This window comes from Carcharhinus amblyrhynchos, chromosome 29, assembly GCF_965287045.1.
Source record: "Carcharhinus amblyrhynchos chromosome 29, sCarAmb.v2.hapA, whole genome shotgun sequence".
Lineage (NCBI taxonomy): Eukaryota > Metazoa > Chordata > Chondrichthyes > Carcharhiniformes > Carcharhinidae > Carcharhinus > Carcharhinus amblyrhynchos.
Genome location: NC_137352.1, coordinates 21,189,523 through 21,215,085, shown reverse-complemented (window position 1 = coordinate 21,215,085; position 25,563 = coordinate 21,189,523). Strand labels below are relative to the sequence as shown.

The window sequence follows — 25,563 nt, the reverse complement described above, 5'->3', positions numbered from 1 at the left end:
TCATTTCTTGCTGATCTCAGTCATAGAATACCTACAGTACAAAAGAGGCCATTTATCCCATCCAGTCTGCACTGACTCTCTGACAGAGCATCCCACCCAGGTCCTCTCTTCCACACCGTCCCTGTAACCCCAAGCATTTACCACGGCTAATCCATTTAACCTCCATATCGTGGGACGCTAAGGGGCATTTTAACATAGCCAATCCACCTAATCTGCATATCTTTTGGAAGGAGTTAAACTTAAATACAGTTGGCTCTGTCACTTTGCTGTGTTAAATGCATATTAATCATATTTAATTACCTGTGGGCTCAAACTGGGATTCATCTGCGCTCCTGTAAATAGACACATACACAACAGAAACTGTGAGGGTTAGGTTAGGAAGTGCATGCTTGTGATATGTAGCCCTGTAAATAAATGCTTATGAAAGTATGTAAAGATTGGGTCCAGTTCTATGCTTGACCACCTAACTTTCTGGAATATAACAAGCCACAGAGAACATGCATTGTGGACTGGTCTACATCATTAGTTACAGTGATCTGACACGCATCTGTAAGTCATAAGAAGTGATCTAATCTGCCAGTGTCTACTGGGCACAGAACTGGCACTCACCTGATGAAGGAGCAACAATCCGGTGGCTTGTGCTACCAAATAAACCTGTTGGACTTTAACCTGATGTTGTAAGACTTCTTACGGCCCAGAACTATTAGTGTCATTCTGTCCAATAGTGCCCCTGATGTTTGGTCCAGAGAACTTTGAACATAACATGATGAAGATACATAAGCTCCAAAGGATGATAGATATACCTTGACCAACACACATCATTGATCATTGGAAGTCCATGAATGGTTGACCACCCAATAAAATCATAAGCAATCTATTCTTTTCACTTCATTTTCTTTGGTCTATTCTTCATTGTGTCTTTGGAAAAATGCATATGAAGGAGTGTGATCAAATCACAAGAATATTATGTGCTTTAAAATTACAGGCAGACAGTTAAATATAAAATACTTGGATCACATACTGGAACGGCCAGTACTATTGTACGCTAAATAATGTCTAAGACAGAGCCAAAACCTGTAGCATCTAACTTGAGCACAAAAACCAGCTTTTGTTTCAGAATTATTTGCAACGGTGTTGTTAGAGATTGATCCAATTCTATTCCCTTTGATTTGTAGGTGATCACCTATTCTTCGGGTGCAGTGTATCAGAATGTAAGTGCAAAACTGGGAGGAAGAATCTCCTTTGCAGCAAATTTCCTGATGGGTGATGCTTCCATTAAAATATCATCCCTGCATTCAACAGACTCAGGACTGTACACATGCAAAGTGAAAAATGCAGGAATCTATGATTTGAAGACTGCTATTAATCTTGTTGTTTTGGGTAGGTGACTGGAAAACAATATTAATTTTAATATTGGGTGTTTTGTAAACTATTTAAAGCTTTCTGTGTGCTTAGTATTGAAAAGGGCAGTAATAATGTCAAGATACATTAAAAAGATCAGGCATACATTCTTAACCAATATGATTTTTCATCTGATTTGTATTAGTGAAGTATGTTATGTTAAATTAATTCACTTTTCAAAACATCATTGAAGATTTGCCCATAATAAAATGCTTTATGCTTGTACCCTTTTTCTGTCCTCAGAGTCTTACTTTCCTTTCAAAATGAAAACCGCTTATAAGAACATAAGAACTAGGAACTGGAGTAGGCCATCTGCCCCCTCCAGCCTGCTCCATCATTCAATGAGATCATGGTTAACCTTTTCGTGCACTGAGCTCCACTTATCCGCTCGCTCACCACAACCCTTAATTCCTTTACTGTTCAAAAATTTATTTATCCTTGCCTTAAAAATATTCAGTGAGGTGGCCTCAACTGGGCAGAGAACTCCATAGATTCACAACCCTTTGGGCAAAGAAGTTCCTCCTCAACTCACTTCTAAATCTGTTCCCCCTCATTTTGAGGCCGTGCCCCCTAGGTCTTGTTTCACCTGCCAGTGGAAACAACTTTCCTGCTTCTATTTTATCTATTCACTTCATAATCTTATATTTTTCTATAAGATCGCCCCCTCATTCTTCTGAATTCTAAAGAGTATAGCCCCAGTCTACTCAGTCTTCCTCATAAGCCAATGCTCTCAACTCCAGAATCAACAAGATTTGATAAGTATGTAGAAAGAATAAAACATCACAATATTGTATGAAAGTAAGGACAGCATATGACTTTAGAGTGGAGCATGAATTTTGGCCAGAATTTTCCAGCTGTTCATGCCAGCAGGATTGCCCAGTCCTACCAACAGTGCATCCCCACTGTGGGTTTCCCAGTGGCAAACGAGGAATTCAACAGGAAACCCTGTCGGCAATGGCAAGGCCATGTTTTTGGGCCTTTTCCACCTCTGCAATACTGTGAGTTTTATGGAAAATCCAGCCCTATGTGTTTATGCTCTTGTCAGTTATCTGCACCCTCAAGCTCCACTTTATCCAGAAGCTGCAGTTGTCTTTAATTTCTTGTGTATGCCACTGGAGTTCGGCAAGTTATATTGGACATTTTGCCTGTGGTGTACACTTCCTGTTGGTGCCGCACTTCTGTGACACTTTATCTGTCATATTTTGTTGATCCTATCCCTGTTGTTATGAAACAGGGTATTCTTCATGAACAATACTTTTGGGGATTTGCTATCATTTTAAATTTAAATTTGAATTTGCATTGGATTCATATTCATGTATCGTCAATTGTTACTTATTGTTAAAGGAACATCATTGAATAATCCTTGGGAACAGTCAGGACATATTACTGGTTGACAATAGTAATAAGGAGGCAAAAGCCTAGTGGTATTATCGCTAGACTCTTAATCCAGAAACTTAGCTAATGCTCTGGTGACCCAGGCTCGAATCTCACCATGGCAGATAGTGGAACTTGTATTCAATACCACAAATCTGGAATTAAGAATGATGATCATGAAACCGTTGTCGATTGTCAGAAAAACCCATTTGGTTCACTGATGCCCTTTAGGGAAGGAGATCTGCCGTCCTTACCCAGTCTGGCCTACATATGACTCTAGAGCCACAGCAATGTGGTTGACTCTCAACTGCCCTCGGGCAACTAGGGATGGGCAATAAATGCTGACCAGCCAGCGACACCCGTGTCCCGTGAATGAATAAAAAAAAATCAGTGGCTACTCTGTAATATTCACTGGATAAGGGGAACGTTTTATGAAATTGGATCAGAGGTTTCTGGACATTCTCTAAGTTAATAAGAACATAAAACGTAGGAGCTGTGGCCATGTGCCCCCTCCCCCAAGCCCCCTTAGCCATTTAATAAGTTATGATGATTGATCTTCCACCTCAATTCCACTTTCCCGCACTACTCTCTTATCTCTCGATTCCCCAAGTGTCCAACAATGTTTTGATCTCACTCTTGAACACGCTCAACAGCGGAGCACCCACAACTCCCTGGGTAGAGAACTCATAACAAAGTATTTTTTAGTTAGATTGTATGATTACCCATCTAGGCTAGAGAACGTCCTGTTTTACAATGATACGAGCATGATACTCTCAAAGGAACAATATATTATTCTCAGTTATGTGCAAATAAAAGCTCTTTGTTTGAGGCCACTGAGTATAACTATTGTGCCTTCAGTAGGTCAGTTATGGTTCAGACAGGATTTTCTTATGACAGATGAAAAGTGACAAACACGGACATATGTCTAGATACTGGTTTAGAGATTTTTTTAATATGTAAGTGCAGTGTTATATTAACAGTTATTAGTCACAAGTAGGTTTACATTAACACCGCAATGAAGTTACTGTGAAAATCCCCTGGTCGCCACACACCAGCGCCTGTTTGGGTATACTGAGGGAGAATTTCACATGGCCAATCAACCTAATCTGCACATCTTTGGACTGTGGGACGAAACCGGAGCACCCAGAGGAAACTCACGCAGACACTGGGAAAGGTGAAGACTCCACATAGTCAGTAACCCAAGTATGGAATTGCACTCAAGTCCCAGGTGCTGTGAGGCAGCAGAGTTAACCAATGTGTCACCATGTCACCCACTCATTACTGAACAGTTTGTGAATCAGACTGGCCTTTTATCACCATTGAGATTTGCACCTTGTTGTATAAAAGTCGGCTGTCACATTTCCTACATTTATAACACTGACTAGCAGTGAAATGTACTTGAGAGCTTTGGAACACCTCGAGTTTATGAAAGATGCTATGCAAAGGCAATCTCTTTCCTTCAAATAAACTCCAGGCTGATTTTCCTCAACCACATGGAAAACAAGTCACAAATCAAGCTTCAGAAAAGATACTGCAAATCTGAGTTCAGCTACAGGTCTTGTCATGGATTTGATCTATTTTTTAAAAAAAGTGAAAGTGGACTCAATGCCAATTCTGGTTTCACTGAGATTGTGATCACACAATTAAACAGTTCATTTACCTGGAGTGCCACCTGCTGTACGTTCAGAAGAACTAGATGGAATAATTGAAAGGAATTTGTCTACACGCTTCGATTTGATTATTTTCACATTTATTGGGATACAGTGAAGAATATTGTTCTTGTGTGTTATACAGTCAAAACATACTGTTCATAGAGTACATAGGAGAGACAGAAAAGGATAGGGTACAGAATAGAGTGGGCAATTCTCCCATCTGGCAAACAGGCCGGGAGACTCCAGCAGAGCCTGATTCGTGCTGGGCATCCGGGCCTGAGTCCATCTCCCAGCTGGATTTCCGGCGGGAGCTGAATAATGTGTGCAGAGCCTAAATTTAATATAATTTTAATCTTATTAGCTCTCCACCCCTATCAGGACTATTTCACGGTGTGGAGATGCCAGTGTTGGACAGGGGTAAACACAGTAAGAAGTCTCACAACACCAGGTTAAAGTCCAACAAGTTTATTTGATAGTAAACCCACAAGCTTTCGGAACGCTGTTCCTTCGTCAGGTGAATGGAAGGTTCTGATTAGAAACAGGCCATATAAAGGCGCACACAGCTTACAGAATACTGATTAGAATTCGTGTCTTTACAGCTAATCTGCTATTCAAGTCTTAAAGATGCAGACAATGTGAGTGGAGATAGCATTAAGCGTAGGTTAAAGAGATGTGTATTGTCTCCAGACAGGAAAGTAAGTGAGATATTGCAAGTTCAGGCAAGTCATGGGGGTTACAGATAGTGTGATGTGAACCCAGGATCCCGGCTGAGGCTGTCCTCGTGTGCGGAACTTGTGACTTGCCTAAACTTGCAACATCTCACTTACTGTAGCCTTGCACTGCCAGTCTCCCAGTTGCTGGCCTGCTCAATCACTGGCCAGCCACGAACCCCTACCGATTCCCTTCCCCTGCAGTGCCTATCATCGTCCCTCCCCCAGTTCCCTCTGGGCATTGGCACTTTGCCCCCTGGGCTGTGCTAGAGGCCCTGGCTGGCACTGCCAAGGTGCCAATGCCCAGGTAGCACCCCCCCATTGCCCAACCCTCGGGGGGGGGGGGGGCCTTGATTGACCCCCCTTCATTCCAGTGGGGTCGGGCTGCTAGCTCCCCACAACTGGGAGCTATAGTACTCTCTGCTGGAGTGAACCTGGAGAGAGGCTACTAGGCCCGGAGATTTCAGTCACGGGCCTGCTTATGACATTCAAATTGTATTGAAATTAACATTAATATAAATTATGACAGCGCTGGGAGACGCATGTAAGCCCAGCTGCCCAGCAGGAACCCTACTAATCAGTCTCTACTACAGTCTCCCAGCCCACTGCACTAAAAAAGCAACACAGTAGGATGGGAGAATCGTAGTCCCCCCCCTCCCCACTCTCTCCGCAAATGTAACAAGTCATTGTGCTTTCAGAAACAGCTTTCCTTCCCTAAAGGACATGAATGAACCAGATGGGTTTTTCCAACAATCGTTTCATGGTTATTAGTAAATTCATAATTCGAGGTATGTTTTATTGAATTCAAATTCCACCAACTGTCGAAGTGGGATTCGAACCTGGGTCTCCTGAACATTAGCTGAGTTTCTGGAGTAATAGTCTAGCGTTAATGCCACTAGGCCATCACCACCCCCTGTTGGAATTTGAAACAAAAACAGAAAATGTTAGAAATTCTCAGCAGATTTGAAACTATCTGTGGAGAGAGATCACAACCAACATTTCAAATCTGGATAACCATTCATCAGAGTTGATTGTCTTTATTATTGATGCTCTTTTGCTGTCAAACAATTCTTCTGCTCCTGTGGGAAACATAGTTTATGCTTGTTTTGAAAACATATATGATTGACAAATTGGAGTTTATTGACGTATGTATAAACCATACATTTCTTTTTGTGGATACTAATATAGATGAATTCCAATATGCCTAATACCTAATATGCATTGTAACTATCTATAATAGAGAGAATTAACAATGCCTGATATAAAATGTAGCGTACTGATTATAATATGTTAATCAAAATGTCTCTGTTCTACTTCAGTCAAACCTTCTAAACCCAAGTGCTGGTCCGAAGGACAAACACTGCCAGGAAATGATATCAAACTCCAGTGTAAATCAGAGAACGGCACCCAACCCATCTCGTATAGGTGGAATCATGTTTTGGATACTGAAGGACACCAAGCCAAACTTCATCCGGGTTTACACATTGGTTAGTGAATATGTCTGACAAGGATTGGATTCTGTTCCGTGCTCACATTCTGAATTAGGTTGCCAAAGTTACAACCATTTCTATATTGGATAAAGGATTTAAAATCAGATTTGTGTGGTGAAAGCAAATACTTGAAATATTCGACAGGTTAGCCAGCATCCACTACAGGAAAAGGTGAATTAATGGGGGGAATTCTCTGCCCTCCCAGCCGCGTTTTTCTCAGCAGCCAGGGGAAGGGTTGGGAGTTTGCTGTTTACTGGCTGTGGGATTCTCTGGTCCCGCTGCTGGGGCATCTCACTGGTGTGAATGGTCGTAGAATTTCCCCCATCTTCTTGAACCGCTGCAGTCCATGTGGTGTAAGTATATCCACAATACTGTTATGGTGGGAGTTCCAAGATTTTGATCCACTGACAGTGGGTCAAAGATGAGTGAATGCCAATATTGTTCCAAGTCAGGATTGTGTGTGTCTTGAGAGGAACTTACAAGCAGTGCTGTTTGCAAACAGCTGTCACCCTTGTCCTTTTAGGTAGTAGAGGTCACTGCTTTGAAAGGCACAGTTTAAGGAGCCTTGGTGAGTTGCTGCGATTTGTCTCATATGTGATACACACTGTTGTCATTGTGTGTTGGTGGTCAAGGGAGTAAATATTGAAGGTGGTGGATTAAGTGCTAAGAAGGTTACTTTGTCCTGGTTGGCATTAAGCTTGGAGCTCCACCTATCCAGGCAAGGGACGATTATTCTGATTTGTGTCCTGTAGATGGTGGACAGGCTTTAGGGAGTCAGGAGGGCCAAAATGTGGCAGATGGAGTTTAACCTAGATAAGTGTGAGGTCATATATTTTGTTCATAAAAATTGGAAGGCGACTTATTATCTAAATGGAGAGAAACTTAGGGGTGCTCCGGTGCAGAGGGATCTGGGTGTCCTTGTTCACAGAAAACTAGCATGTAGGTACAGCAGATAATAAAGAAAGTGAATGAAATGTTGGCATTTATAGCCAGAGGAATAGAATATAAAGGCAAGGAAGTTTAGTTGCAGCCATATAAGGCATTGGTGAAGCCAAACCTGGAGTATTGTGCGTGCTTTTGGTTCCCTTATTTGAGGAGAACATAAGAACATAAGAAATAGGAGCAGGAGTAGGCCATCTAGCCCTTCGAGCCTGCCCCGCCATTCAACAAGATCATGGCTGATCTGAAGTGGCTCAGTTCCACTTTCCCGCTTTCTCCCCATAACCTTTAATCCCCTTGCCTACCAAAAACCTATCTACCCGCGTCTTAAATATATTTAGCGAGGTAGCCTCAACCACTTCAACGGGCAGAGAATTTCAGAGATTCACCACCCTTCGAGTGAAGAAGTTCCTCCTCAACTCTGTTCTAAACTGCCCCCCCCTTATCTTGAGGCTGTGCCCTCTAGTCCTGCTGTCCTTTCTGAGCGGGAAGAACCTCTCCACCTCAACCCTATCCATCCCTTTCATCATCTTATACGTCTCAATGAGATCCCCCCTCATCCTTCTAAACTCTAACGAGTACAAGCCCAGTCTATTCAGCCTCTCCTCATAGCTCAACCCCCTCAACTCCGGTATCAGCCTAGTGAACCTCCTCTGCACTCCCTCCAAGGCCAAAATATCCTTGCTCAGGTACAGCGACCAAAACTGCACACAGTACTCCAGCTGCAGCCTCACCAGTGCCCTGTACAGTTGCAGCGAGACCTCCCTACTTTTATATTCAATCCCCCTCGCTATGAAGGCCAGCGTCCCATTTCATCAGTTATTTGCAAAGAATGTATTTTCTCCTTCCCAAGACTACACCTTGTACGGAGTCCAAAATCCAAAACTGACAAGTAGTGAAAGATTGCATGGCACAGGATCCAATATGGATCAAGGTGTCAGGCCCACAATTTCCCTTGCGGTGAGCTTTTCCTAATCACTGCTATGATAGCAAGGAAGGCAGAGAGTGAAGGATATGTGCTTTCAAACAGAGACAGAGGTGAGAGCTCAGACAGAATTTTATACTGGGACAATGGAGGACGTCTATGTCTCCAGTGATGCTGTGGCGCTTGCACGGAGCAGGGAGAAGGTGGTCTGTTTGTCTTATTGATCAGAACATGACATATACATAAAAGAAATCCATGATAAAGAAAGGAAGAAATAAATCTCACAAAGGTATCAGGTGGAATTTTCCCATCCTGCCCACCATAGGAATTGTAGCAGGGGTGGGGGAGGGGGAGATTACCATGCAAAGGTCCATTGACCTCGGGCGGGATTTTCCAGTTTTGGGACGAGCGTGGCTGGAAAATCCCACCCTAAAGTTCAGAATGGGAGCAAATAACTGATGAAGTGAGAAAATGTTCCAGAATTCATTCAGCAAGAAATGAATGGTAGAAATATTGCTAAGTTGAAAACTTCTCAAAGGTTTTGTTTACGACAATGTATTTGTTGAAATAATTTCAAACTTCCCATACAGAATTCACTATTTAATAAACTACACTTTCTTCTTCAGATTTACAAACACCTGAAATGCTTCTGCTGAGGAACCTGAGCCACATGAATGCTGGGCTGTACGAGTGCAAGGCCAGAAATGAGGCAGGAGAAAAAAGCTGCTTCATTAATGTCACAATTATGCGTGAGTTATCTACCTGAATAAACAAAAATACAGCAAATTTGCGAGTTGCACCCAAAACTATGCATCCAAGGATAAAACTTAAGTCAGGTTTATTCAGTTTCCCAGATTTCGCTGTTGCGATGACAACGAAAATCTTAGGATTCACCATTGTTACTCTGTGAAATTGGCAGAATCCTCTGTGGTTCGAATGTGTGGCATTAAAAGGGAAAATCCAGAACATGCTGCCAGAGACTCCCTCCTCCGCTTTTAAAGGCCTTGTATATAGAAATCAATTGAAGATTGCTGAATTGAAGTTAACTTCTATCTTTTCCGCTCTTCTCACTATAAAATCCTTTGAAAAGGCTAGACCTTATTGACTGAAGTGTAACTAACTTTTGAATGGAGTGCTAAGTCATATTATTGCTGAGGAACCTCTTTGATCCTGAAAAACTAATTTTATATTTGGGTGTGGAAAGTCAAATTTCTCTATTCCAGGATAAAAATTCCACCCACTTTTAAACATGCTTTAAAGTTTATGATTCTTCAGCTCATGTCTTAATCCCAAGTAGATGTCCTGACAAAAAAAACAGCTTCTTACTTCCTAATTAGTTGCCTGTGAGATGTCTTCAATGTGATTGGCTGCTTAGACTGCTTGATGACATTACTATGGCTGGATGATGGCATTCCCCTGAAGCTGGAACTAGAATGAAAATTAATGCTGAGAAAAGTGAAATTCACATTACAGAGCCCAGGAGATCTTTCTGGCAGCTTTCTTCAAGGTCAACATTGATATCAAGGTATCATTGATTCAGCACTCACTGCAAAATCCAGGCTAACGAAATGCCTGTATAGTGGCAAACAATCCTTTCTGATACTTTATGGGGAAAATGGAAGATAATTTTTCCGTGTCACCTCTTTTTAAATTCAATATGTTCCATATAAAACAAAATATAAAAAAATATTTTTTGAAGTAAATGCTATGGCTGAGATTCTCAGCACCTGTTCACTGTGGGCACAAATTGCATTGTAGCCTCAAACCCGTGAAAAAAAGGGCCATAATGGGACTTGCGCCAGCAAGATTTTCGAGCGTTATGTTCTCAGAACTTCCCAATGATGCAATCAAGTTCACCCCCAGAAAGGCTGATTTGGATCAATATGAATACATTCCAACGTATTAAATGGCTTAGCACCATCACTTCCAGGAGCGTTGAGTGCGTCCCCCACCTCCCCCCTCCATCCCACACCCTCAGTCCCCCAATCCACGCCGGGAATCACTACTGGTTTCCAAAGATGGAAACTGGTCGTGATGACCACACTGGGAGTGTGGAGGTGGGTATGGCCTCCAGGAGAAGGACATGGCTGGAGGGGTGTTGTTCCTATATAGCAGTCTGGGTTGTAGGAGTGGGCGGACACTGCACTTGGGCGGGGAGGGGACTGGGTGACATCGGGTTCCGGAGGAGATGGGGGATCAGGTCACTTGATCCCTGCATGATATTGTGGGGGGGAGAAGGGAGACCCAACCATACAATGGTAGAGGAGAGGTTGGCTCTCCTATAATCGAGGTTTCCCTCTTCGTCAGGGAAACCTTGAAAGTTTGTGCGTTTACTATCAAATAAATCGGTTGGACTAAAACCTGGTGTTGTCAGACTTTTTACTGTGTTTACCCCAGTCCAACGCCAGCACATCCACCATCATGATCAGAGTTCAAGCATGACAGATTGACAAAATTAAACTTCTGAATTCACAATTATAATATTCATTAATAATGAGCACAGGCCAGAAATAAGCTTACTTTAATAAGGTAGTGGAAAACGTAAGTCATCAAAAAGTGCTTCTTTACAAGAAAAGTGCCAACGTAAACCCATGCTTGTATTAAGACTAGCATCAACATAATTGTATTCAAATCACTCTAACTGGACAATGAAATCGACACTAATTTGACTACTCAATTTCATTTCCAGAAGTGAAAGATCCTGGGATCATCGCTGGTGCTGTTATTGGAGTTATAATTGGGCTCCTGTTAATTTTCCTTATTGTGTGGTTCACAATATACAGGAAAGAAAAGCATAAATATGAGGAAGAGGAAACACCAAATGAGATCAGGTAAATCTGCGATCAATGGCCTATGACGCACACAATCGTGATAGTTTACATGGGGCTTAGGCCTGTTATCCTTATGAATGTGGATCTTGAATATTAACAGCGGCCTTGTCACTTATCAGTATAAGGGAAATGGAGCTTAGTTCTAACCTCAGTTTCTATCCTGGCACAGTGTTTACATTTCAAATGCTGCTTATTCTTGTGGTTTCTAATCGTGTCATTCATAGAATCAGTATAGTGAAGAAGGAAGTCAGTCAGCCCATCGAGCCTGCACCAACTCTCTGACAGAGTATCTTGCTCTCTCCCCTGCCCTACCCCCATAACCCTTTTTACATGGCTAATCCATCTAACCTACATGTCTTGGGACACTAAGGGACAATTTTATCGTGGCCAATCCATATCTTTGAATTGTGGGAGCAAACCGGAGCACCTGGTGGAAACCTACGCAGACACAGTGAGAATGTACAAACTCCACACAGTCACCCAAGGCTGGAACTGAACCCGGGTCTCTGGCGCTGTGAGGCAGCAGTGCTAATCACTGTGCCTGCCATCGTACCGCCCCTAGATGACCAGATACATAATTTTACAAGCAGTGTGCCGGACGAACATTTTCATCACAATGTTGATGCTAGTTTGAAAGAGGCTACTTCCTAAAACTAATTTCTAAAGTTTGTCTTGTACCATTGACAGTACTACAAAATCTATCTTATATTTTACTTCTTAAGACTTCTTTTAATTAGTTCGTCCTGTGAGACCTTTTTGTACAGCTTAAAAACATACTAGTGCTCTACAAGAGTTGTTGAATATTATCTTTTTCTTGAGCTTTGAGCACATAGTTAATTTAATTGTAATGAAATCAGAGGGTACCTCACCATGCTTCCTCATCACAGTATTGCTTAAGTGCTGTTGGTACTGGCACAGTAAAAAGAAGATAATAACTGGAGAGTGAGATTTGCAGACTGATGGCAATATGTGATGTAGAAGCTCTTTAAGGGTGGCTCCCTGAAAGGGTCATGTGGCCCACTGGTCCAATTGGATGCTGAGATTGGGGACTCACTCAGACTTGCTTGGGTTGTGAAACTGAGACCTTTTCCCTTGTTTTACAATGTGTATAGATATTCTGTTGATAAACCTTTGTTAGTTTGTTGGCCTGAGTTCCAGTTTAGCCTTGCTACACAACACAATCGATACTGAATTTGGGGGTCCAGGAAATTAGAGTGCCTTTTAAGTTACCATTTTTAGCTTATTGTCAGCCAGTAGAATTCTTCACTTATAGAATCGTAGAATCCTACAATGCAGAAGGAGGCCATTCGGCCCATCAAGTCTGCACTGACCATAATCCCACCCAGGCGCTATCCACATAACCCCATGCATTTACCCGAACTAGTCCCCCTAACACTGAGGGGCAATTTAGCATGGCCAATCAACCTAAGCTGCATATCTTTGGACTCTGGGAGGAAACCGGAGCGCCTGGAGGAAACCCAAGCAGACAAGCGAAGAATGTGCAAACTCCACACAGACAGTGACCTAAGCCAGGAATTGAACCCGGCTCCCTGATGCTGTAAGACAGCAGTGCTAACCACTGTGCCACTGTACCACCCCCTTCTACCTAAAATGATTTTGAAGCAATTTTCGGATTTGGAAGAAAACAATGACTTAAGACATTTCTGACACATTCTGTTCACTCATTGCAGTAATGATTACATGGCAGCAGTATGATGTTTATGTCAACAGTCATGCAGTTTTCTCAATGTTGAAGGCACAAAAATTAACAGCATGTCTGGTTCAACAATGGTTTAGGTTAGAAATTACTTGTTGAATTAATTGAACAGTAGTGAATATACAACAATATAGTTGCTATTATTCACTTTGCAATTTTAAAAGGGACAAAGCATGTTTTTCTGTGCAGTAAACTAGACATCAAACATCGTTAAATTTTTTATTCATTCACGGTTCACGGGCATTGCTGGCAGGCCTACATTTATTGCCCATTCCTGCTTGCCCGAGGGGAGTTGAGTGTCAACTACACTGCTGTGGCTCTGGAGTCACATGTTGGCCAGACCAGAAAATGATGGCAGATTTCCTTCCCTAAAGGACATTAGTGAAACAGATGGGTTTTTCTGACAATCGACATTGGTTTCATGGTCATCAGTAGGTTGTTAATTCCAGAATTTTTTTAATTGAATTCAAATTTCACCATCTGGAATTTGGTTTGCATAGAGTGGACATGGAGAGGATGCTTCCACCAGTAGGAAAAACTAGAACCAGAGGGCACAACCTCAGGCTAAAAGGGCGATCCTTTAAAATAGAGATGAGGAGGACTTTCTTCTGCCAGACAGTTGTGAATCTGTGGAACTCTTTGCTGCAGAAGGCTGTGGAGGCCAGGCCATTAAGTGCCTTTAAGACAGAGATAGATACATTCTTGATTAATAAGGGGATCAGAGATTATACGGAAAAGGCGGGAGAATGGGGATGAGAAAAATATCAGCCATGATTGAAAAGTGGAACAGACTCGATGGGCCGAGTGGCCTAATTCTGCTACTATGTCTTATGGTCTTATCTGCCATGGCAGGATTCAAACCTGGGTCCCAGAACATTAGCTGAGTTTCTGGATCAAGAGTCTAACGATAATACCACAAGGCCATCACCCCATGTTTTGGGTCAAGGACCTCTTTTCCAGGAGTGAAGGAAGATAGAAATGTAACAGAATTTGATCAAGAGAAAGGGGAGCGAGCGAAGAACTGTATAAAGGTCTGTGATAGGTGGTGGGCAGGAGAGATTAACTGACAAAAGATTGCATAGTACAAGGGCTAGGAGAGGTAAAGAAACAAAAGATTACCCCCAGAATATGTGTGAATGGCCGAATAATGAACAGCTATTTCCAATAGCATCATAATGGAAAACAAGATTAAGATCAGATTTGCAAAATCCTACTAACTGTCCTGGTTTGAGACAATTCGTACCTCTTTAACCTATGATAATCCCTCTCTCCACGCATGCTTTTTGTACCTGTAAAGACTTCATTACCTGTAAAGACTCACATTCCAACCATTCTTCACATTCCAATCTACAATTATCTTGCAGTTGTGGCTTTGCCTATACATGCCATGTTTGTGAACTAACCTCCACTCACCTGAAAGTGCTCTGAAAGCTCATGATTCCAAATAAACCTATTGGTCTTTAACATGGTGTTGTGAGACTTCTTACTGTGCCCACCCCAGTCCAATGCAAGCATCTCCACTTCAAGATTAAGACTGGCACATGCAAAATAAAAACTAATAAATGGGGGGAGGGGTTGAATTCATGGTCTGAAATTGTTGGACTCAGTGTTGAGTACAGAGAGTTGTAAAGATGAGGTGCTGTTCTAAAGGTCATTTAGATGACCTTTAGAACAGATGCTGCCTGCGAAGTTCTAGCATTTACTCTTTTTAATTTCAGATTTCCAGCATCTGCACCATTTTGCTTTTGTTGGACTTCAAGCGTGTTCCCTGGATAAACCCATATGATGGTTTACCATTGACCTGGCCTCAGAACATCTGGATTGCACCAGCTATCACAGATTCAGAATGACTAATTAACTGCTGAAGCCTACCAATTATAAACCCACAAGAGTGTCCCCCAGCTACAAGATTGCCCACCAGATAGATTACAAAGATCCTATCCCTTGCACTGTCTTAGACAAAGGTTCTATTCATTCCTAGACACAAAACATCAATACAATGTTAGCCCACACATGCACAACCGTAACTTAGTATGTTTTAAGATATAACTCAACCTACTGCAATGTCTATTCAGATCATAGAATGATTACAACATAGATGGAACCATTTAGCTCCTCGAGTTTATGTCAGCTTCAATTTTGCGGCAGTAATTTAGCTAGTCCCACTTCTCTGCCCTTTCCTCATAACCGTGTATATCTTTTTGCTCAGGTGCTTATCCAATTCTCCTTTGAAAGCCAGGCATGAATTTACTTCTACCACACTCTTGGGCAGTGCATTCTAGATCCTAAGACTGTGTTAAAGTCCAAAGATGTGCAATTTTGGTTGATTGGACATGATAAATTGCCCAGTTGTGTCAGGGGGACTAGCAGGGTAAATATTTGGAGTTAAAGGGTTATGGCCTGGGTGGGATCGTTGTTGGTGCAGGATCGATGGGCTGAATGGCCTCCTTCTGCACTTTACGGGTTCTATGAAAAATGTTTTTCATCATGTCCCTTTTGGTTTTTAACAGGACATGTAGCAGCTGGCAGGAAATGCTTCTTTGAAGTGATTTGTTTTTATGCATATCACACTCTCAAAGCAGCTACATGTCATATTTCTATTCAATTTTTTAAAAAAAGTTACAGGTATTATTGTCATAATTGTGGCTGAAACTTCCCATTTATCTCATCCTCCTTCTCTCTGAAGAGACCAGAATCCACACTTGACCCACACAACTCAGAAACCTCAACATGGGGAATTGCAAGTGGCAACCAGCTCCGATGAACTGCTATTGCACGCAAAAATGTGTTGTAAAGTTGGTTTGTTGTCTCTTCATTCAATTCAATTCAATAACTAAGGATCCCATGCACCCCGGACATACTCATTTCCACCTTCTTCCAACAGGAAAAAGATACAAAGTCTGAGGTCACGTACCAACTGACTCAAGAACAGCCATCAAGCTTTTGAATAGACCCTACCTCATCTTAAGTTGATCTTTCTTTACACCGTAGCTATAACTGTAACACCACATTCTGCACCCTTTCCTTTCCTTCTCTATGAATGGTTTGCTTTGTTTGTATAGTGCACAAGAAACAATTCTTTTCACTGTATGCCGGTACATGTGACAATAAATCAAATTGAATCAAATCAAATTCAATTTTATGCTTTGTTGCTTTCTTCCATTGCAGAGAAGATGCTGAGGCACCCAAGGCGAAGCTCATCAATGCTCAGTCTTCAGTGGGGACAGGAAGCACAGGCTCTGGTTCCAGTTCAGTGAAGTCTGCCAAGAACGGAACTCCTAACCCCCAGCAGCCTCCACCACCATCGACTGAAGAGGACAAGACACCCATTACTTACACACCAGCAGAGGAAGGCAAGGTTGATCAGAATGGACCAACCCAGGCACATATGAAAAGAATGGGAGCGGTCCCTGTGATGATACCCGCCCAAACAAGGGCTTTTCAAACTGTGTGAGCGTTGAGTAGGAAGGAGAGATGTTCTGCTGGCTAGTGTATTGGAAAAATTCATCAGCAAAGTGAACAGTCAAGTTTAAGACTAGAAAGTCTTGAGCTTCCCCTTCCCCTTTCTCAATTTTCACATGAGCAAATGCTGTTGACTAAACAGAATAGATTTACTTAAACTCAGCACCTTCTCATGTACTGATTGCATTAGGGAAAAACTCCAGAAAAAGCAGATTTCAATTGAACAGGTGAATCTATTTTGCACAACAAAGCTCTTAGGCAAGCTTCACTGACTAATTCTTTCTCTTGCTTTTACACATACACGTGCATTTACACACATGCGCATACTGGCACACTTGGTGCATACGTACAGGTGCACATGCATGCACACATGGGTGCCCACACATGTGCGTGCACATAGGTGCATGCACACACATAGGCATGTGTATGCGCACACACAAGAAAATGATCCATTCCAACTTGAACTGAAAACTGTCTGAATTTGCTGAACCTCTGGAATGGTCAAATATGAGGGATGTTTTAACATATTGTTCAGAGCTCGGCAAGTGATGCCTTGTTTCAGACCACTATTGCAAGCAAAAGGAAGAAGATCTGCATTGTATAACCTGTAATGTTCCAGTTTGTGAATTGCTGCTGGTATTGATTTTGTAAAATATGTCTTGGAATACTTCAGTGTGAACATTTCTGACAGGCCCAATCCTAATTTGTTCCTTACGCATTCACAAATCAAACCTGTATCAACCCATGCCTAATTTTGAAAAACTTTCTGCCCATTCCAATCTGTTGTCTAGAACAGAATTCCTCAGTGATTGCGGGCTGTGCATAATGAAATATTTATATTCACAGAAAAGGAAGCTAATGGCAAATAACCTTTGAGCTGGGAATCTGTAATTCATAGTTTAATACATTTTGATCAATTTGAAAGTAGACAGCATCACGGCACTGAAGTATCTTTATACAGCTCAGTAAAAGTGTCGCTGGGGGATGTTGGCTACAGATAACTAAAATTCTGGAGATAACAAATATTTATATAAAACAATAATCTCTACTCGTGCCAAACGAGTAGTTATAATGTTTAATCGTATGGATAGTTTTCACAATCGAATAAGAATTTTTTTTCTTAATTTGTACACAGACTTGTCAAAGGTACAGTTTTTAATCACATGATTACTCTTTATAAATCAAAAAGAAAAATATATAGCCCCATAGAGGAGGTGGCGGCGTAGTGGTATTGTCCTTGGACTATTAATCCAGAGATCCAGGGTAATGCACTGGGGACCCGGGTTCAAATCCCATCATGGCAAATGGTGAAATTTGAATTCAATACAAATCTGGAATTAAAAGTCTAATGATGACCACAAAACAATTGTTGATTGTGAACAACTGTTGATTGTCGTAAAAAGCCATCTGGTTCACTAATGTTCTTTACGGCAGGAAATCTGTTGTCCTTACCTGGTTTGGGCTACATGTGACTCCAGACCCAAAGCAATGTGGTTGACTCTTAACTGCCCTGAGGGATGGCCAATAAATGCCAGTCAGCGATGCCCATATTCCATGAACGAATGAAAAAAAAACACATTGTACACCTGCCTCGTGATTAACTCTGAATATTTTTGATATTCATTTTGACTATAATGCAGTCTTAGTGTGTGCTACAAAAGCTTATGATATCACCAGATATGAGCATGGGTAGGTCATTGAACCCAGAGAGCCTGTTTTATCATTCATTTAGCTTCAGTTCAACTCCATGTTACTCACCTTTACACCATGTCCCGTGACGCCCTGACAACTTTGGGAACAGCTGGTATAATGCAGTTTCAGTAGACTTGATTTTAATCTGAATCCTTTTTTTTTGTAACTGGTCTCTGATAATATTACTGTACTATCCCCTTCAGCATGGTAACTTTCTTCACTCTCTACTTGTTCCATCAGGATTTCTCATATTTTAAAGTTTGCAGATCATTTTTTTCTAAATAATTTGTCACATCAGGCGGTTTGACGTCATGCTTTAAAAATTGTGGACAGGTTTTACAATTGTTACACTTCTTACTGCCTGTTAGATGTCGAGAAAACTGGCAGAGAAATGGGCCTAACACTTTACATTGGGAAAAATTAAAAAGAAAATGAATTGGTTTGGGTGGCTTTTAAGATCTCGACAAGTAACTTGAGAAAATTAATTAGATACCTGAGAGAACAGATCTACTGTTTCGCAATTTACCAGTTTCTTCATGCTATTTGCATTCATGGATAATTGATTTGTTTTATCCAACTCATTTCCAATATCTTTTAGATGTCTGATCTTAATTAATCTTTTAGTGGTGGCCTGGGTAGAATAAGTGAAAGCCCCACAAATGCCAGTTCAAACGTGCATAATGAAGCTGTTTTATTTGAGAGCTTACAGAGAGTTAAAGGTAGTCCTTTCCTGTGACTGTTTTACAGCTGTAAAAATCTTGGAGAAATGCCCAAAATGGATGACACCACAGTAACTAAAGTTGTATAACTAGAATTATGTAGAATTTATAAGACTGAAATAGACAATTTGGCCCAACTAATGTTTTGTTATTCTCTGTATGAACCTCCTACCATACTATTTCATTTAAACATAACCTTCTATTTCTCTCTCCCACAGATGCTTATCTGGCTTTTCCTTAAAGGCATCAACTTGATTTGTCTCAACTACTCTTTATGGTAGCAAGTTCCACATTCTAACCACTCTCTGGGAAAAGACTTTTCCCCTGAATTCTTTATTGGATTTATAATTGACTCGTATTTATGGCTGACTGCTTTGGATTCCTCCACTAGTGGGAACATATTCTCTATCAGATCCCTTTATTATTTTAAATTCCTCTATCATGTGGTAAAATGTCCTTTAGGGAAATAAATCTGCCATCCTTATCTGGTCTGGCCCACATGACACAACAGACTCTGAGGAATGTGGTTGACCCTCAAATGGCCCAGCAAGCCACTCAGTTCAAAAGCAATTATGGATGCACAACAAATGCTGGGCTTTCCAGCGATGCCCACATCCTGGAAAGTATATATTTTTAAATGCTGCTATAACATTATAACGATTGTAATTTCACTGGCTTTAATTCATATCGAATACTCTCAGAAAATTTACATTTCAGTGGAACTGTTAAGGGCAATAGAACATTTGTTGACAGTATTGCATCTTAAACATGCAGATACTTTGCTAACTTTATTATATACTATTTACCTTAATAACATCAGTGAAAGAGATAAAGATTTTGTTGAGAGTGAGATTTCCACAACCAGTCCTATAATACCGAGAAGGAGATCTTCTCCAGATGGCCCTTGGGTAATGATCGATCAACATAAATCTGTTCCTTTTTCATTCCGCTGGTGTTTAATTAGTCCTCATAAAATACCTTGTCCTAATGATAAATTTCATTACTATCCACAGATGTTGTTATTTCCAGCCTCCCAAAAAAAATTTTTGACAGGCATTACGTTTCTCTCCATTAAATGGGTTTGCACTTCAAGTTGTGTTGCCTCGGTCTTGGTAGAGATATTGGCCAAAAAATTCAATCAAAATAACAGTGAGGCTAATAACACTTGCTGTTATTGAAATGCAAATACCACAGCAATTTCAGGTGAGAACAGATGTGCAAAGAAGGACATAAATCCAGATATTGCCATCCAAGGTATGTTGCTCTGCTGTTAGCTTTTTGAACATGACACATAGATGACTGGCTCCCATTTAAATACATTGATTGGTGTGAAGTTGCTGTATTTTCATGGGTCAATACATTTCAAGCTTACTATGGAGAGTTAGGTTGACTTATTTCAAGTCTAAGAAATGCCTAACAGCTTGAAAGTTGTTAATGCTGGTTAACCTCGTTGGCACTGAATGGAAACCATCACCTGTGGAGCTTCATTCCATTTCACCTCACACTTCCAGGTTCAACCTGTATATTGTTCATTTCACAATCCTTCAATCTGATTGGTTAAGGAGGTGTATAGTTATTTCCTTGTTCACTTGGATGCCATATGCCCTTTAAAGGGTGTTGTACTCTTTACTTCCAGCGACTCAGTGGGCCTTTACTGCGTTGTATGATTCTGTGGGCTTGCCAAAAACCGGAAAATCTAACACGAGGTCAGTGGACCTTTGCGTAGTCCATGTCCTGCCCGCTACGATTTCCATGGCGGGCAGGACAGAAAATTTCCGTCCTATGACTCTACAACTGTATGGCAGGAATGTTACGGCCATTCACGCCGTGGGATTTTCCCATCCCGCTGCAATGAATGAAGATTTGGCTGAGTGTCAAATTCTCCAACCTCGCTGCAGGAGTACCATGGCGTGAACAGCCAGTAAGATTGCGCCCTTTGACTTTAGGGTTTGGAGATTAAGAAGGAAAGCAAATTCAGCAACAGGAGGTGTTTTTGGTCTGCCAAAGCATAATATATGACTAACTGAACAAAAGGGCTGTGTATACTAGATTTTAGAAAACAGGTTTCTTCTAATTATCTTAAGATATCTAATCATTGACAATTACTTTTCCTTGTTTATTCTTTGATGCTGACTTAATGTAGAAAAGATGGTCCAAGAATTACATTATGTGAAACAAAAACTACACAACCAAGTGCAGGCTTTAATGCAATCGCAGACTTCCAATCCCTAATGATTGGGAGTGGGCATATGACAAAAATGCTTCAGTATTAGTTATAAGACCTGGGAAGCACAAAGTCCATAACTGTAGTGGACAGGGAATTCATATTCAACTAACATATGGGATATGGTGCAACATATTGGAATCCAAGGACATGGGCCAAGTACGGTTCAGAACCATTGGGCTCATGTCATTCACACAGTAAGAACATCTTTCAAAGCAGATGTTCCCCACTTGCTGAGATTCACCATGTAAATTATCAAGGGGAATCTGTAATGTGAGGACATGTTTTGTATTCAGTGTACCTACCCTAACTTTACTGTCAATGATTATGAAGGGAATTTTGCAAGGTAAAATGTTTTAAAATTTTTTAATCAGGCAGCCAATTTGGTAAATGCGCAGGCTGAAAAGACATTTATGCAAATAACCCACTGCTGCAGCATATTAAGGATATACCATTTTGTTCAAAAGGAACACAAAACTAAACCAGGATGCCTGATGTACACAGACAATTTCAAACACTTTGTTTACTTTTATTTTTATATATATTTAAATAGTTAGAAACATTGGCGTTCATTATTCTGTAAATATTTGCTTCAGGATTTTTTTAAATACTGCCAAATTCCATTGTTTTTGTTATTAAGGAGAGGAAGTCTGAACACAGCACTTGATTATATTAGTACTGAAACTATTGGCGTTTTGCCATTTTCAAGTGCTGCATTATTTTCTAGTGCAACTTTAGGGAGTTGCAGAATTTTACGTTGCCCATGCTGCAGCTTAATCGAACAACACTGTGAATCTTTGAACATTGATTATGCAAATATAATCCTGGAATCTAACTATTCACAGCCTCCACCCCCACTCAAAAAAAAACTGTTGGAGATTTCTTTGTTGCTTGGTTCATCTGTTACAGGGCAAAGTTAATTCATTTGATTTTCCTTGCTTAGAAGTGATGAAAATCATTTGACTGGCTGTCAGGATAGAATCCTGTTAACCACTAGTAAGGTAGTTTACCTGTGAAAGATGTTGCAAATTTCAAACATCCTAACAGAAACTAGCAAGGATTTTTTTAAAACTTCAACTACATTTTTGTTTAAAAGGGAGAGAAAGCTTTGTATATATCCAACAGGACATCTGAAAAGGGAAATAGTATTTAAATATGAACTGCTTTCAATATTTAACATTACGTTAATCACAAAACACCAAACCATAATGTTGTTTAATTATCTAATATTTCCCACTGTTTAATCATTCAGCAGTGTACTTTGCTGGAAAATCTTCATTTGTTTTCTAAAATTAATTTTAGCTTTTGAAATGCTTTCTATAAATACAATCTTTATAATGAGCTGTAACAACCTGATGGAAGTACGATGCTTCATAGGTATATAACAAACTGCTAAATGTTGACTTCACTTCCCACTTTATCACTTAGAATCTCCACAGTGCAGAAGGAGGCCATTCGACCCATCATGTCTGCACCGACTCACATCACACACAGACCCGATCCCTGTAACTCCACATATATACCTTGCTAAATTTCCCCTAACCTACACCTCTTGGGATACTAAGGGGCAATTTTGCATGGCCAGTCAACCTAACCTGCATCTCTTTGGAAACCGGAGCACCCGGGGGAAACCCACGCAGACAACATGTAAATACCACACAATCACCCAAGACCAGAATTGAATGCAGGTCCCTGGTGCTGTGAGGCAGCAGTGCTATCAACTGTGCCACTTTCTGACATTCTTGCTGCTGACCACGCCACATGATACAGAATTCCTCAGATGTGAAGGTGGCCTTAGCTACTACTGCTCATTAGGCAAATGGTACGTGTATGAGAGCAACTTGAGATGCATCTCATAATTCCCCTCTCAGCCTGTGATGACGGTTACGATTTTTACCTGGTTCACCCTCCAATCCCCCACATCCCAACCAAACCCTAAGCAATATCAGACTCGTGAATCTAAATCCTACCCCTTGGTGGCATGAATAACCGAGTGCCAAGAAATAATACTAAACTTAAATCATACCAGCTGCTGCCATATTGGTGTGAAGGATGTTTACACTTGAATTTAAAAATGTAAGAAGTGAACTAAGAGGAAGAGGTACAGTTTAGCAACCAAACAGCAGAGGTAAGAAAATAAAAACTGTGAATACTGGAAATTTGAAAGCAAAAAAGAATGTAATGCTCTGCAGGCCTAATGGCATCTGAATGGAGACGAGCCAAGGAGAAGTTGGCAACCATGACTATTCTGACAAAGGGTCTTTATTCAAAAAATAAACTTAGGTTTTTTTCTTTTCAGTTGTTGCTAGATCTACTTTGCAGTTATAGAATTTGTTTGTCTTTTATTTCATGCATGTAGATTTGAAGATTACAGTCCTATGTTTATACCACATTGAGGAACAAATATAGGGCAGGCATTATATGTGTATGGTATGTTTTGTTCTTAATGCCTTTTTTTATTAACAAAGGTTGTGCTGTGAGATTTCAGAACTGCCACCTCCACTCATTAGCTGTCCTTGACAGCTTTATGTCGACACATTTACATACCAAAGGAAGATAAATGCCTGCACAATCTACAGCAACAAGTTAGTCCAAATCTTGTAACGACCGCACCTAGAGACTCATTAATGTGTTTAAATAAAATCCCAACATAAAATTGTGGCAAAGTTACTAGTGAAACCAAAGCCAGCTTTCCTCAAGGCACCAAGCCCCTATTTAATTAATTGCAAGCTGTTGTAACTAAAAAGAGAGGTGGAAAAATAATGTATTATATTGGATTAACATTTAGTGGTAAATGAAATGCCAGCATTCATTTGTTTAGTTTTTTTCTGTTCTTTCTCTGTAATATTTTAAACTACATGTTAAACTGAGTACTGTATTAGTAACTTGCATTTGACTTTAGTGGGAAATACTCCAGTTAAGGCAACCATTTTATATATAACATCAATAGGTACTATAAATGTTTTATTTGCCTAAGGTACGAATGATTAAGTACGGATAATTTGGCCAAATTTCTGGCTTGCTGCAGAAAACTGTGACTTGTTTGTGACTAATAGTCATATGTGGATAGGATAAGGAATCTGCAGAAGGGAATAAGTTGAATTTTAATTATCTCATCAAAATGAAATCACTGCAAAACATCAGAAGGGATGGCGAAAACTCAGTGATTATTGCACTCTCTGGTACTTTGTTGCCTTTTAAACTATTTGTTTGAAATTTCTTTTGCTCCAAATATGTAAAATTAAAAGCATCCACGAGAGATTTTCTTTAAACTGTCATGCACAATGCATGCTCACATTTCAATGCGTACTATGACATGAGAGAACTAACACTGTATCCTGAATAATGCAGCACATATTCATGGAAAGAGTTTTTTGTTTCAAGTGCAAATGTATATTTTTATAATTTACCACAGTGTTTCCTGGTTTGGATGTTGTAATATTCTCAGTAAAATAATAAACATAATTGGTCTTCTGCTTCTGCCTTTTTGTATTTTCTTCTAAGGCTTCAGTTGTGGGGCAGAACATTCGCCAATGTGTGAAGATAAAGGAGTAAGAATGCTGCATAATAATTAATGGTTCTCGAGGTGATGTGGCTATGATTATTCATTTCTCGGTCTGCACTAAGGTAGCATATCTCAAACGATGACTACAGGAGTATTCCCACTGGTTTCAATATCACAGGAAAAGTTAACTAAGTTTCCATTCCTGTTTGCTGTCCAGTTACTTAAACTGGAAAATACATGTGTGTGGCTGGCCTGAGAACAGAATTGAGTTGTGTTACATTGCTCTCTCTCCCCCCCCCCCCCCCCCCCGGACAATGTGAAACATCATTCCAATTCTCATTTTCCAATCTCATACGTGAAAAACAGTTACCTGAAGATACTGGGACTGTACCTCATTGCGAGTGGCTTCAAGAAGAGGAGAACATTAGAAAGGAAAAGATAAACAACCTAAGTAACTCCCTTCTTTTGAGTGAAGGTGACATTAGATGCTTTTAACATGTTGGGTACCAAGATATTATGTAGTGTTAAGGGACGGATCAGAAACTCCAAAGTATGTTATGAAGCCTGACTAGACCCCAACAGTTTTTTTCTATTTTGACATTAATGTGAGGATAAAGTGTTTCACTCCAGATATGATTCTATTGACACATTAGGAAGTTTTTATCAAAATAAACTTTATTTTACCAAGACAGTTTAGGTATAACAAATGAATTTGCTTAACTTTTACCAATTGAAATACTTAAACAAGACAAGATACATTTATCTGCTAATCTATCTCTATTAGTTCCACTTCAAGCAATTATTCCTCTTATAGACTTAAGCTCCTCTTTGACATCAGTTAGCAACACAGGGTTATAAGCCTATATTTGGGTTCCAGAACATCTCTGGAGAAGAAAGAGAGAGAGACCTATTTCTCCTAGCA

General features: G+C 40.5%; 1 protein-coding gene across 2 annotated transcripts in view; it reads left to right on the top strand.

Annotated features, from left to right (window-relative positions):
* The window catches only part of clmpa (CXADR like membrane protein a), a 116,954-nt gene extending 92,342 nt beyond the window's left edge, over nucleotides 1–24,612 (top strand). For both annotated transcript variants that reach the window (XM_080214501.1, XM_080214500.1), the window contains 5 exons: nucleotides 1,176–1,380; nucleotides 6,457–6,624; nucleotides 9,118–9,240; nucleotides 11,181–11,322; nucleotides 16,208–24,612. In XM_080214501.1, coding sequence (XP_080070627.1) covers nucleotides 1,176–1,380; nucleotides 6,457–6,624; nucleotides 9,118–9,240; nucleotides 11,181–11,322; nucleotides 16,208–16,493 — 924 coding nt within the window. In that variant the 3' untranslated portion in view covers nucleotides 16,494–24,612. The remainder of the gene's footprint in view (nucleotides 1–1,175; nucleotides 1,381–6,456; nucleotides 6,625–9,117; nucleotides 9,241–11,180; nucleotides 11,323–16,207) is intronic.
* Nucleotides 24,613–25,563: the final 951 nt, after the last annotated feature.